Source organism: Oryx dammah, unplaced genomic scaffold, assembly GCF_014754425.2.
Source record: "Oryx dammah isolate SB20612 unplaced genomic scaffold, SCBI_Odam_1.1 HiC_scaffold_1, whole genome shotgun sequence".
In the NCBI taxonomy this organism is placed as follows: domain Eukaryota; kingdom Metazoa; phylum Chordata; class Mammalia; order Artiodactyla; family Bovidae; genus Oryx; species Oryx dammah.
In genome coordinates, this window is record NW_024070185.1 from 29,382,785 (window position 1) to 29,398,388 (window position 15,604).

The following is a 15,604-nucleotide window of genomic DNA, read 5'->3' on the forward strand; positions in this document are numbered from 1 at the left end:
AATCATTTATTTTCACACCTTATATCCTTATTTTGGCTGTCTTGATTAGCTTCTATTACATTTTGTTTCCTCACTGTAAAATTCTACCTTCCCTTTCTTACTCTTAGAATTAAACACCTCTTTTGTTATTATTTGAAAATAATAATACAGCCTGACTTACAGTAATACATATTGACTTAGTGGTACTATGATTATCATCTGTATTTTAAAGAAGAGAAATAGGGGGCATAGAACAATTGCTTAGCTTTTCTTAAGTTTACATAGTAAGTGACAGAGTTAATTTATTAGTATAGTTTAATGTAGTTTAATATAATTATATTAATTATAGTATATTATAACAATATATAATATTTATTTTACTATAATTTCAATATAGTAAAAATAAACATAGTCCACTTAGTAAACCATAAAGTATATGTGCTAAGAAATTTAAAAACCTGCAAAAATTGATTTTCTTTAATAATTTGTAATAATACTGTTTCAAGGCCAGACAATAGGAATAAAATTCTTGAAAGACTAATAGTTGTCTAAGAATCTTCACTGAAACAGATTCTGGGAAGATGATTTTATCAGTGAGTTTTTCTAGACTTTCAACTTTTTGTATTTTATTTTCATAAAGGATAGTGACTCATCCAATCCATTTTATGAAGCACACATATAACCCTGATATAAAAACTTAAAAAATAAAATACAAAAATTCCTACAAAAGTATCCCACCTACATATCGGGAATTTGGAAGAAACTGTCAATAAACCAGTTCAACAGTAAATTAAAGAGGTACGTACCATGAACCAACAAAGATAATATAAGAATTCTGTAATATGTAACAACAAAAAATGCTGTAAGGGCTAAAAAGGATAATCTCTACAAGACCAAAAAGGCATTTAATAATAATACTATTCTGATCAGAAAACTTTAAAAAACTCTGAGAAAACTAGAAACAAGTGAATATGTCAAATACTGAGAAAGGAATCAATCATCAATGAATAGCCAAATTATTACTAAAAGTATTCTCGTTACTATTATGAGTAAATATTCCTGCTAGCACTCTTATTATTTACATGTATATGAATGTTCTCTTCAAAGAAATAATGAGTATGTCTCTGAAAAAATCCTACCTTATTATAATTAGTGAAAATTATAGCATTAATGTAATGATATCTTTTCCCTATCAACTATCCACAATTAAAAGCAAATCCTATTAATATGACTAATATGTAATTCTGGCAACAGGGAGGTGACATGAAACACTCACAATCTGCCCAAGGGAATATAAATTGGCAAAAACCTTTATGGAAAGTAGCTTGACAGTTTTCACCAAGAGCTTTAAAAGAGTTTATGTCCTTTGACCCAGTAATTCCACTTCTGGGAACTCCAGCCTAAGAAAATCACAAGAATTGCTGACAAAGATTTGTGTACAAGGATGTTAATGGCAGTGCTGTTTATAATATTTTTTAAAATGGGAAATAACCTAAAATGCCAAACAATAGGAGAGTGGTCAAATAAAGTATGATACAGCCATGCAGTATAATATGATACAGGCATTAAAATCATGCTATTTAATTAAAAGGAAAAGATATAATGTTAATTAGAAAAAGTAAGGATATGTATTTATTTAAATTTGATATCAGTTTTATAAAAATACATGTTTATATGTTATATATGTAGGAAAATTTTAATGGACTGGAAGGAAAAACTAAACAAACATAAAAAAATGTATTAATGTAGTACTATCAGAGTATGTTAAAGTCAGAAAAGTTCTCTCTGCTAGATCATGTAAATAACCATCAGGGATTTACATTTCATATTGAAGCACAAACTTCATTCTAAACTAATACTAAAATGTTATCCTTAGCTGTAGGCTGAGGTTCAGTCTCTGTGCAGAGAATCATTGTCTTTGCAATAATTAGTGTATCTATTTTATAATCATAGTTTCCATCCTTAACCATGGACAGTTCAGACCAGTTAGGAAACTGAAGAGAGCCCTGTCTTAGAAAATAACCAGTCTGTTAGGTTTTGTAGCTGAAGTTTTATGAAGATCAGCAAAGAGTCAGTATGAAATAATCCAGTGTTCTTGCCCTTTGCATCCATTAGCAAAAGGATTTAGGCATCTTTACACTCGGTTGAAGGAGTGAACAATTGGAAGAATCCCACAGCTGGAGCATGCCTGTGAGATATCCAGTGTCCTCTTCTTTTTCCAAATGCACAACGCAAGGAAACTAACAGGAAAACCGCCATGTAAGAAAAAGTGGAATCTAAGTGTTTCAGTGGGCTTTTGAGACACTCTTACCCAATTTCCTATCCATAATGAGAATTCTTAAATGCAGTAGCGGGGGTAGGGGTCTTGATATCCACTGGGAAACCCCCTATGTTTGTGGATACAAGTTTCCTCATCTGTAAAATGGTAACAACTTGAGGATAACTACGAACTTGGCATGAACTCATGCTTTCTAAGATTTTCGTAGCTTGGCGTGTCTTGGTTATTATTACCTTTGCAAGGTTTCACATTCCTTTCTAGGACTTTTCTTATTGGGTGACAAATCTGTTTACTGAGCCAAAAAAACAGTTCCTGGACTATGCAGAATAAGTCTAATCCACCATCTACATTAACAGTCCTTCAAATACTCAAAGACAGCTTTCATGAATTTAATAACTGCTTTCCGTGGGTTTTTTTTTTTAATTTCAAGAATAGAACACAGTAGACCATAAAAATGAGCCATTATCAGTCTTCCTTTGGATTTTCTGTGTGAATGTTGTTTAACATTTAAATGGTGCTGATTATAATTTGAGATATTAGCAGTTAGATATGCCATTGTGTCACTCTGTTATTGTTTGTAAAGGAGGTTAAACACTATATTAACTTCTGAGTAGCGATTTATTGTTGCTTTTGTTAGAGAAAAATAAAAAGTGTAAAATAATATAATTTGATATTGCCTTTGAGAATTTTCTGTTTGCAAAGGTCTTTATTTCCTACTCAATTTTATTTTTTAAAAAGCATACATGTAGTGTAAATACAGCATCACATAAATGCTAAGTTGTTCTTTGCTTCCTGGCATAAGCTGTTGTGTAATATTGCTCTGTAACCATTAAGCAGCTGCTCTGTCTCAGAGATGCTCATATTTCCTTTGGTAGATAAAGGGAGTTTGCTAAATGAATGTCTCCAAATTGCTTTAAGATCTTTGGCCTTTGTGTCAGCTTTTCTAGATTCACAGTGGTCTATATAACACATGCAAACCATGTTTTTAGAAGGCCCCAACAGCCTGGAGGTTCAGATGGGGTTGTGTTAACAGCAGGAACCTGCATTGTGCTGAGTCTTACCTTCTATACTGTATAGCAGGGCTCATGACCCGCTGCGTGATCCTCTCCACTTATTTTGCCAGAGTCCTTAAGGACTATCTCCTGTATGCTTGTGAGCAAGCACAATTAGCTGTCCAAGTACCATATCATCCCCTGATTCTTTTCTTTAGGCTGCCTCATCTTAGGTAATGCCTGTCCACTGTAAAGGCTGTGCTGCTTGCAGACATGCATGAAGGGGGCAGCTGTCTGCTTCAGGTGTCTCTCCCAGGCTTCCATTTGGCTGATTCCCACCAACCCCCGTCCCTGCCCCACATGAGGTCATGGTGTCATTGTTATCTTGCTATGCCCCATGCAGGAGTGGAGCCCAGTGGGACCTATGATGTTGCAATTTTGCTTGTGGGTGCCAAAGCAGTTTGGACCTACTTCTAATGCCTTTCACAGTTTTAGTAAAATAGCTCTTTCAGTTTTCCTTGTAGATCCAAATTCCTTGGAACTTGGGGAATTGGGGATAGGGAGTGGAGAAGCATCCTGCAACGTTCTGAATTGCCTTCCCTTTTCCATGTGATAGAATGACTTCCTGTCTTCCTCCTGGTAGAATTACCTTGTGGTGGCTATTTGCTACCTTAGGATTTGGTTCCTAATGGACCATGCATCACTCCATCTTAATGAATATGACTAGAGCATGAAGCAAATAGAGTCCTGACTACTCTGGAGTAATAAGGAAATGAACTTCAGATAATATCCATATATTGAAATGTTAGCCTGTATTGTTCAGTCACTAAGTCGTATCTGCCTCTTTGTGACCCCATAGATTGCAGCACCCCGGGCTTCCCTGTCCTTCCCTATCTCCCAGAGTTTGCTCAAATTCATGTCCCTTGAGTCAGTGATGCCATCCAACCATCTCGTAATCTGTCACTCCTTTCTTCTCCTGCCCTCAATCTTTCCCAGCATCAGGGTACACGTGGTATAATTTATATAAATAAATGGAAATATTTACCATTTATTCACTCATTTGTCAATTTATAACTATTTGTGAGCTGTTTGAACACTCCTGGTGCCTTGGTAGTTTTTTTATACTAAATGCCTAAAGTTGTACATTAGTTACACAACAAAGTTAGAGATATAACCTGACTGTAATCATTACACTTTCCCATTCTGCCCAGTAACTTAAATAAACTAGGCAAACAAATTCCAGGGAATAACAAGAATCAGTAAAATTATCCTTCAGTCTTAAGTTATCTTTATCTTCATTGTTATAAAATTATTAAGGTATGCATTTGTGACCATGTTTCAAAAAGTTGAATTTTACAGTTTTTTTTCTGCAAGTGTTTGCTGGTTAGTATATATGTGGGCTCTGAGTTAGTTGTTAGGGGAGAAACAGAGATGAACAAAACCCAGTCATTCCCCCAAATAAGAAAAAAACACAAGACTTGAAAACAGTTATCTTGGAAAACTTGAATGTACAAAGTGATGTAAAGTAAGTACAAACCCGGTGCTATGTGAATATAGAAAAAGAGATCAATTTTAGCTGGCGCAGGGGTTGGGAGAGGAGGGTGGAGAAGCAGTTTATGGAGCAGGTGGTGGCTGAGCTGGACACGGAAGGCTGAGAGTTGAGTGTGGATAGAGGGCCTTCTGATCAGAGGCAGCTATGTGAGAACGACGTGAGGGTGGGCCTTTACAGAGCGAATAACCTTGTCTGGTTGGTTAAGCACACGAGCTGTCATCATGATAAGTAAAGTCTCTATATTTAATGTACTTGTCATATGTGAAATGTTGACTATACATAAAGTACAGTGTAAGCTATTATACTTTAGAACAACAAAAACAATAATGATAACCTATCAGGAAATTAGAACTGTCTTTGTCTCCAGCTACAGAGCGGGAGTTGATGTCCTTTTCTGTCTCAGTGGCTTTTAGCACTTTGTACAGTGGTATCTATCTGAAAGTTTCTCAGTAATCACTGAAATGAATTCAGCCTGACATAAAATTAATTGCTCAAGAAGTAGGCGTTTCTTAAAATAGAGCTGCATTAAGTGGGGACATTTAGTTCTTATCCTCTTGAAAATGTATATCTTTTTTAAAGTAATGATTTAATATGAGACCTGAGTTTTATCACCAGCTGAGATCTCATAATTTCTTCTCATTCTTTTATTCTTTTTTCTAAAGAAGGTGAATGGATGGATATAAAACAGTGTTCAGACAGCCTTCAGACATATAGAGCTCCTCTGTTTATTCCCAACAGTGAAATATATGTACTAATTAAATGATTTTCTGTCTTTTCATGCTATGTATGGTTAAAAAGTAGGGTGGTGACTCTCATTCTGGAAAAGTTTCTAAATGGTTATTTATAGTTATCTTGAGACTGGAATTCAGTGTGTGCGTGATTGTTGCCTCCATGAGCCAGTCCTAATTTATTGGTAATGTTTAATCTGTGCCTACTCTGCATTTTATAGTTTTATCTCACTTATTCATAACTCTGTAAGGTAGCTAATTTTATTGATATTATCTTTAATATATGAATGAAAACTCTGAGGCACAAAGAGTCTAATGTTCCAGGACAATTATTATTATTAATTCCTATAAGTTCATTATTAATTATTATGATTAATTATTCCAGGATGCCATGGTGGCAAAGTGTAGTCAGGAGTCAAAGCCCAGCTCTTTGACGTGAGTGTACCATGTTGCTAAACCACTCGTGCCTGTCTTTCCTACACTAAATCCAATCTCTCAGTCAGCCCCAAAGTGTTCTGCAGCATTGGATCAAATTGCTGTTTCTTGGAATTTAGAGTTTTTTCCTGGAAGCATTCGAATACTGAGGATTTTCACACTTATTCTCTCCCTGGGGCAGCAGAGAGTGTCCACACTGCATCTACCTGAGGTGTTCTTCCCCTCCTCACCACCGATAAACTTTCTTCTCGTTGGCTAGAACCTGGGGACAGGACAGGTGGTGAGAGTGCCACCTCCAGTCCTGGGCAGAGCTAGGCCAGCCAGAAAGCCTGTTTGACTTACTCTGGCTCCTGACCGGTGGAGGTCCCTGAAGGGTCAGGAGGCATTCCTGGAGGTCTGGCCTCACCACTCTTTGCCAGAAGAAGGATCCTGTTTTTGAAATGGAGTACCAGGGAGTGGCAGCAGAGTGAGAAAGCAGTGAAATTGTGTGAGGTATATTAAAGGTGCACGGAAATAGGTCCGTGTGAAGTATTTGCTCTGTGTGCCGGTTCTGCTTTTGTGTGATTCAGGAAGGGAACAAAGGTGGGAGGGCTGGTAACAGCAACTCACTCTTCTTTACTCAGGGAAGGATTTGTTAAAGAACAGTGGTTTCCAGAGATCTTTGAAGTAATTCCAACAAGGTGCTAATTGTGGTTGTGGTTTTCCTCTTTCTTTCTTTCTTTTTTTTTTTCAAATGGTTGGACTTTAGTCTACCAGGTGCTACTGGCCGAGGGCCCCTAAACCTTCATTCCCTATGCATGAGCCATGGCGCAGAAAACCAGACCGATTGCCTTGTACACTTGGAAAGTTAAAATTTTTTTCTGAGAGATTATTTAGCTCCTAAACTGTAAACTTTTGTTTTAAAAGACCCATTTGCATTTCACCAGCATTTTGTTTTTACGTATCTTTGTTGTACGCATACTTGGTTTTTAGTCGAACCTTTGGTTTGAAACACTTGAGTGGATTCTAGTGTTAAATCATTTATTTGCTTCCTGCTTATGTTGATCTCTTTCCTCTTGATGTTTATTTTCAGGATACCTTGAGGATAGTTTTGTAAAATCTGGAGTCTTCAATGTATCAGAACTTGTGAGGGTATCCAGAAGTAAGTAAACTCTTTTCTTATTATTTAATTATACAGTATGACTTAAAATGTTTTATATTTTGAAAGTGAAATACAGTATGAAGGGAACTATGTATTAGGAGAATTTGAGCTTCTAAAATCTCTAACTTTTTGATTTCACAAGTGAATTTGTCTGGCTTTCTGAAATATTTGCATTTAAATCAGTACTTTTTGTAGTACAAAAATAATTTGGAGTTTGTTCTGCTTGCTGTGTTGTTGGTATTCATTTAATTCACTGTTCACTCTGTGACCATAGATGGTCATTTATATCAAAGGAAGTGTGATTAATTAAATGTACTCAGTGTTGTTATGATAACCCACATAAGTTTCCTGTAGATAAGTGCTTTTTCATTTTGCTAACATTTTGGTGGGGACTTGGAGATGTACAGGATATACACGCTAACAGGCAGAGTGTAGAGGGATGCAGAAATTAACTTTGCAGATTGTAGTTGGATATAGATAGAAAGCATTGTTATCCAAAACAATGCCAAATTGTTTTCACTGGCCACCTCACCTGAGACACCATTCTTGGCAGCCGGAGGAGAATTTTCTCGATTAAGTTTACCTGGTCAGCTAGCTAACTAAGCAAGGAGGAAGTTTTCTTGATCACCTCTTTTAGTTATTATGATGGTGTCTGCAGATATATGTAAGAGGCAGTTTTCATCTCATTGATTATGCTGAAGGGAGTGACTCATTTCTACTTGCTCTCTTCTTTGGTTTAGCTTATGTATGTACCTTTGATGGCTGTATTTTCACCTGGCATTTTGATAGGGTGTGTCACAGTTTGAAATGGTTTATTCAGACGATGTAGGGCCACTCTGGTCCCTGTTTCAGCTGTGTTTTTCACTTGGGTCAAATTCAGAGGTCATGAACAAGAATTATGATGATTCAAAAAGAACAACAACAAAAAAATGAGTTACTGAGGCTAAGTATAGGTAGTACTTTAGCATGGCATTCAGTGAAGTAGTCTCCAATGCCATCGGTGACTTTGTCTTTGGAACTGTAGTTTCTCAAATACAGATTTCTGAAGTGACTAGTGCACCTAGCCTGTATTTCAGAGAGTTCTGTAAAGAAACATTTGAGACTTTAGTAGCATTCTTTCTGACATAATTCTGCAGTGGATAAATATTACGCCCCAAATACTTCTGCCTTCGTCTGTTGACAAAGGAGTAGTATAAGTGACCAGAACTTCATATCCTGTATCCCTGTATCTATTGGATTCATGTTTGCTAGGCAAGAGGATTTTGGTGGTCTATTTCACTGACCAAGGCCATGAGACTTCTGTGTTTTTCCTGATCAATATGTGTTGTGCTAAGACTGCGGTATTTGAACTTTTTATGTTTATATTTAATTTGTAAAGGAACGTGCCTGAGTGACTTACTACCACTTGTGTAAGAAAGGGAGTATTTGAAGGTGGGTGGTTGTGTGTGTGTGTGTGTTTCTCTTTAGCAGAGAGGCTATGCTGCTACAGTTGTGAGACTTTATGAAATAATTTGTTTAAATTTGTAATTTTCTGTTTTATATTTCTATCCTTCTTATAAGGATAATAGTGTTATCTGTCAGAAAATATTATTAGTTCCTCATTAGAGGCAACATTATGTTAGATGTTATGGGAGAGCCATATAAAAACTTATAAAAACCCAGACTGATACTGTGAGAAATCTGAATTTGAAACTTAAAAAATATATTTCTGTAACAGTTCAGAAGTGAGGTAAATTTAACATACATCATTCATTCTTTCTTAAATCACACTCTCCTCTCTTAGAGATTTTTAAGTTATCTGTTATAACAAACATTACTGATTTGTAATTAGTATGTTAATTATCTATATTCATTCATTAGCTAATTAATTCAGCAAACATTTTCTATCCCATATGTAAATAGGTGTCTCTGAAATGCTTGAGAAGTTATTCTCCTAAGTGTTTAATATATCTACATTATAACCTTATTTATACAATTGAACTGCATTGTTTATGAAATAGGGTTTGCTAAGTAAACATCAACTTCAGCACAACCCTTTTGCTGTACATCACAAATTCTGACTTCTTGAGGGTTTACGATATGTTAATGGTTTCTGTCCTGTGGGGTTTTACTCTGGTATGACCCTCTAATGTGAATGTTGACTTTAGCTAATGAAGCTGTTCAATTTTAGGATAGTGATCTTTCTGGTGAACGATATTATCTCCATCTTAAAAGTTGATTTAGGATCCGCTTTTGGAGTGAGGAGAACAATAAGAGAGATTAAGGGTTGCCCTCTAACCCTTAGAATCTGAGGTTCTTCTGAGCTTGGTTTCTAAGAGGGTATTGGCAGCCTCTTAAACATGATTTGCAGCCTTAAGGCCCCTTGCTGCTCTCTGGGAGAGGTGCTAACAATGATCTTTGCATCTGATAGAAGTTTTTCCTGAGGCTTTTAAATAGGCCGGGACTTGCTGTTCTTATACACTTTGTCATTAGATAAATTTTGTGCATGTGCTGTTTTAGAATTTGGCCGTGTTCATTATTAATCAACTTTAATTTCTGTAATCTCCCATTTAGTGTCAAAATCTACACTAAATTTTACATTGCTTGTGTGTAAATCTGTATACAAAATGCTTTTGTTTTTTCTTAAGCCATGACTAAAGCTTCACTCTCCGTCTTGTCCTCACACCCCTGCCCCAGTTTTAATGAGACTTAGTTGACATGTAGCACTATATAATTTTAAGGTATATAGCATAATGACTTGACTGACATACACTGTGAAATACCATAGTAAGTTTAGTTAATGTCTATCATCTCATGCAGTCATGCAGCTGTCAAAAAGAGAGAGAAAGAGAAAATGGTATTTCCTTGTGATGAGAACTCTTAGGATCTACTCTCTTAACTGCTTTATATATATATATATATATATGCTACATTAGCTATAGTCATTGTTTTGTACATTACATCCCCAGCATCTATTTATTTTATAACTAGAAGTTTTTACATTTTGCTGACTTCCTCCAATTCTCCCTCCCCACTAATACCCACTTCTAGTAAACTTTTCTATGAGCTTGTTTTTTGTTTAGATTCCACATATAAGTGAGATCATACAATATTTGTAAATAAATTATTTGTGTTGCTTCCTTGATATTTTGAAATAATCCTTCTGGTACAAAATTTAGAAAAAAAAACAATATTTCCAAAGATCTGTAATTGTCATTTTCCTATAAATTATACCTAGTATGCTTATGGTCAAGCAATCTGTGTTGACTGTCATGCCATATGTTTATTAAATAGTAACTACAAATCTTTGTCTAAATATTGCATGAGCTTAATAAATTGCAGCTAATTGATATAAGATATAACATGTAAGTTTCCTGTTGGTAACTCAGTTCTTTGAATTGTATCCATTATTACCGTCGAAAGCCAAACAGATTGTTTTACTTTCACTGAGCCCCTCAAATGCCTCCTTCCAGCGCTACTCTGCTTTCCAATGTCACGTAGAACATGGTTCTAATAATAAACTTTAAAGCATGTGGTTATTGTGGGATTTCTTACCTTGCATTTTTTTTAACCTCTGGTGTACCTCAAGCCACAACAAGCAACTACATTTTAACTGTCCAAAGAACTGAAGCCATTAGGCATAGTTATACATTGAAAACTAGCATGTTTATATAAAATGAAGCTAAATCATATTATGTAATATGAACAACCTAACAGCAGGCAGAAACTGCAGATCTTTAGAGCTGAGACTAATCTTGTGTGTATTAACTTATTTTGACTTAATTTTTAATAGAGCTATATCCATTGTATATTCCTTGATTATTTCTCTGCAATAAAGCGCGTACTTTCTAATCACATTTTCTAAAAAGATACTTTGTTAGTCTTGGCCTGTCTGATATTGAAATACAATTCAACTGATAGTGAACACATTTCAGATATCTATTAAAAATTCTACATGAGAAAAATTCCTTGAAAATCAGTGGTCCCTTTGGAATTTTATACTTAACATGAGGTTAATTTGGAGAAAGGGGAAGATAAAGTGGACTCTCTGTTGTAGTGTGAATCTCAGAGGCTCTAGAGTTGCCTTGGGCTAGAATAGACTTTCCCTCATTGATGATCTTGAAGGCCTGGTGAAAACAGGTGAAAAAATAGAATTTATTCTTAATCATTGTCTTTGACTCCAACCTGGCTGATCTCCACCCCGCATGTCATCTCTGCCCATGACCTTGCTCTTGTAACAACTGCTATTTAGAGTAACTTCCCTTTAGTACCCCCCTCATCCTCTAGAGCCCTGGGCCAGCTGTGGCTTTCTGCAGATTTCTTGGACCATTCAAGCTTATATTGGATTCTTCTTCCCTTGAAATCCTATAGCATTTGTTGATCATGTCATTCTTTTGGAAGTTTCACTATAATCTGCATTATGCTTGTATTTCCGTGCTTTTCATGACTATTTTGTTTATCCAACTTGTTGCCCAATGTGTCTTATTAAGGACAGGAACTATCTTATATCTCAGACAGTTTTGTGTCCCTTTCGGCACCTGTCAATAATGGATACAATAACTTGTTGAATGCACAGACCTTCAGTGGATAGATTCATTTGCACCTATTTACTGCTATTCATAGGTTTTTGGACCGTTTCATCTTTGCTAACCACTGTAGGTTGCCAGGGAAGAGTTTTGGGGGAGAAAGTAAGAAAAGGGAACTCACACATGTTGAATATCTGTTATCCACTAGGCATCATGATAGACTTTTATCACTCCTTACCTCATTTCATCCTCAAAATAGTCATATTTGATAGCTTATTATAATTCTCATTTTACAGTTCAGGAAACTGAGGTTTATAGCACATAAATGGCAGAGGGAGTTAAAATATTGTCTGTCTATTTCCCAGTACTCTCCTCATTCTAACAGAATGTGCTGCCTGAAAGATTTATTCAAGAAGTTTAGAAACCAATTTTAAAAATTTAGAAAGCTGTAATCCATGATATGACAACCAATGCTTACATCAAAAATCTCAGTTCACAATATATCAGCAAACTAAAAAGACTTCTTGATTTATACCTTAAAGTATAAAACTCCTAGAGTATATTTTAAATGACTTATGAAGTTGGGCATATAAACTTTTTAAAAAACAAGACATAGAGTAAAACTGTACTTCCCATTCATATATGAAACCGAATATGTATTTTGGAAAAAGAAATCTTGACTTTTATTTCATATTTGTTGATTTACTTATATACTTGCCTAATACAATAATTATTTTTATATCAAATAATTATAAATATGATATCTAATGTACTTTAATATTAATGTTATTATTATTATAAAATAATCTTTTTATGGAAATATTTTAATTTGATTTATTTAACAATAATTTGATTTTTAAGAGCTGAGTTAGTACAAAGGGCCTTGCTTTGTCCTGAGCAATAATCAGCATGTGTGTTCCCTGTGGCGCATCCATAGACTAGTGGGATGGCAGATGTAGTGACGGCTAACAGTAAGGACTGAATGAAGAAGCTTGGGCAGTGTGAGTAGAGGAAGGGATAACCAGCAATGACCGTCCTAGTGCCTTGAGTTTCCACACTTGAACACTGGCATAGTGAGGATGCTCTCAAGTCTTAACCAGTGGACAGTTGATACTAGAGTCTTAAGGTAAAGAGAATTCCTCTCATCCTTGCCCAGAGGCATGGAAAATATGAGATTATACCTGAATAGAGAAGACAGTACTAAATGCCATTCCCAATGCTCTTTTTGTTGTCTTGTTCCTCAGCGCCCATAACCCAGGGAACTGGAGTCAACTTTCCAATTGGAGAAATCCCAAGCCAACCATACTATCATGACATGAACTCGGGGGTCAATCTTCAGAGGTCTTTGTCTTCTCCACCAAGCAGGTAACTGAGAGAGGAACTGCTTTTCTTCTCAGTCTGGTATGCAAATAGGTAGGTAGGGAGACATGCACACAGATGCATTTGCCGGTAAACAGCAGGGAAATAAAACAAACAGTTCAAGATTTTTTGTTGATTTTTCACAGAGTTTTAATCTTTCTTGGTTAAACTTATTTTGAAATTTGAAAGTTAAGTGTAATTGTTGTTCAGAGCATTTTAAACAATCATTTTGGGGGTGGGGAGACAAGGGAACTATGAAAATGTATTAATATGATTTTTATCTTCTATGAAGTGTTGTAATTTCACAAGTCATATAATTATTTTGGTGACCTTAAAAATGATGTTGCCCTGGTTTAGGATTGATCCACCCAACTTTTATCCTAATACCATGTCCAAACTGGGGATAATGAAGTGAAAAATAAAATGTATCATTTATTTAACTTTAAAAGGCCTTATTCTAGGCCACAGGTTTGCCAAGTTCTTCAATTAGTTGATGCTCTTTGAATAATTTAGTTAACTTTTAGTTAGCAGTGAAAGTATTACCTGCTCTGAGATTTGGCTGAACCAGTTGGGAAAGAGCTACAGTGAGGTGACTTTGTCTTTTAGTTCTCTGCTGACATTCTCATTTTTCTCTCTTGACCTTCTAATTGTAACCTTCAGGAGTTTAAAAGGAAATCTTCTATTTAAATGAGGGAAAATTAGCTTGGAAAGTTATTGTGCATTAGAATTTCATGATAAGTTCCTTTATTGTAGAATGATAGAAAAGGGCTGAGTGAATGAGAAGGCAAGATAAACAGATATTGTAGTTTTATTGGGTTTTTTAGAGGTTGAATCTTTAATACAGAAAGACCAATCTCACCTTCAGAGCACTAAAAATACCCATGATCAGATAAAAGATCCTACGTGAATTCCAGAGCAACACATGTATTTTATAATATCAACTTTAAAAAATAAAGAATCTGGATAACCATTTTCCTATGCTAGTCTCAGTAACAAAAATTAATTGCATTTGGATTAATTATGGGGCGGTGCACATTTGTACATTTATTAGCTAATTTAATTGTGTGTCATTTATGGTCAAACTGTGTTTTCCTATAGTAAGATTTCATAGCAAGTATTAGGTTTATTATTAAAATTGTCTGTGATATGGTAATTTGTTTAAAATGCTTTGATTTTTCTAAGTTTAAAATGTGAATAGTAATATTTTTATTTTATATGATGGATCAGTATCTTGTCCACCCAGCTGTTTCCTCATGATCATTCAGTATTAAATATAATACTATGTCATTTAGAATAAAAAAGTTTTAAAAAACATTTATCTTTTATTTCCTTATGAAAATCTTTTCTCCCTCATTTCAAGTGTTCCTATATTTACTGTTGATTCACAGATGAAAGAGTTAAGATTGAAGGAGGGGTTTAAAAATACATTGTAATTTTGGATACCCTAGAAAGAAACTAAATATCTACTATTTATTCTCACTGTGAATTAACACTAATAGAAATTGCCATCTTCTACATAATGTTAATTGTTTGGGAGTTGTGAGTTAAATCTTAATCACAAATGTATCTATGAGTATACTCAGACATGCACAGGTTTCAAGGATTTTGAAAGAGTACAGTCTAGGAAGTCAGGCTGCTACAATTAACATGCTCTGGACAATTGATTTTCTTCAAATTTGTCTCCCTACTTGTAATAAAGTGGAGGATTGGATTATGTGTGTGGCTTCTAAGTCAGTTACAACTCTGAAATCCTATGACATTAGGTTTTTTTATCACTGCTGCTGCTGCTGCTAAGTCGCTTTAGTCGTGTCCAACTCTGTACGACCCCATAGACGGCAGCCCAACAGGCTTCTCCGTCCCTGGGATTCTCCAGGCGAGAACACTGGAGTGGGTTGCCATTTCCTTCTCCAGTGCATGAAAGTGCAAAGTGAAAATGAAGTCACTCAGTTGTGTCTGACTTTTAGCGACCTCATGGACTGCAGCCTACCAGGCTCCTCTGTCCATGGGATTTTATCACTACCTCAAGTTTATTAAGAAGATTTCCTTTTTTTAGTTTTTACCTGCATGGATGTGAATAAGAATTTTTTTTTAATTTAAGGAAAAAATATCCATTTTCATATTCATAACTGTTTAATAGAATATTGGTGGAGAGATATGAAGGCATATATTAAGCAATATTGCATGTGGCATAGAATAGCTTTTTAATCATGGCTCTAAATATTCATTTTTCTTAGTTATTGTGATAAAACCATGTTTTCTTTATTAAAATATATTATTTTGGAATTATACCATTGGGTTTGAATTTCGCAATGACAATTTTCATGGTTGACCTTAAGAGTAAAAGATCAACAAGTGTATTTTTTTTTTTAGGGAAAGGTAAATAAGAATATATGAAACAGTTTATAATCAGTGAAATACTATAAATTTTTAATATTATTAATTATAGGGTTACTAATAATTACTATTTAATAAGTGCTAGCCACTAAATGTATGAGCTGTTTATTTAATAACTCATTTAATCCTCCCTACAATTCCCCTTTGAGCAATGTTTTATTGTTTCCATTTTACAGATAATTAAATTGAGTTTAGAAAGGTTATGGACCTTACTTATCTGTGAATTCATATGAAAGGATTA

General features: G+C 35.1%; 1 protein-coding gene across 10 annotated transcripts in view; it reads left to right on the plus strand.

Moving 5' to 3' along the window:
• LOC120863714 (nuclear factor 1 B-type) overlaps window positions 1–15,604 on the plus strand; it is a 257,146-nt gene that overhangs the window by 176,846 nt on the left and 64,696 nt on the right. For all 10 annotated transcript variants that reach the window (XM_040240261.1, XM_040240310.1, XM_040240232.1 and 7 more), the window contains exons 4-5: window positions 7,037–7,105; window positions 12,855–12,975. In XM_040240261.1, coding sequence (XP_040096195.1) covers window positions 7,037–7,105; window positions 12,855–12,975 — 190 coding nt within the window. The remainder of the gene's footprint in view (window positions 1–7,036; window positions 7,106–12,854; window positions 12,976–15,604) is intronic.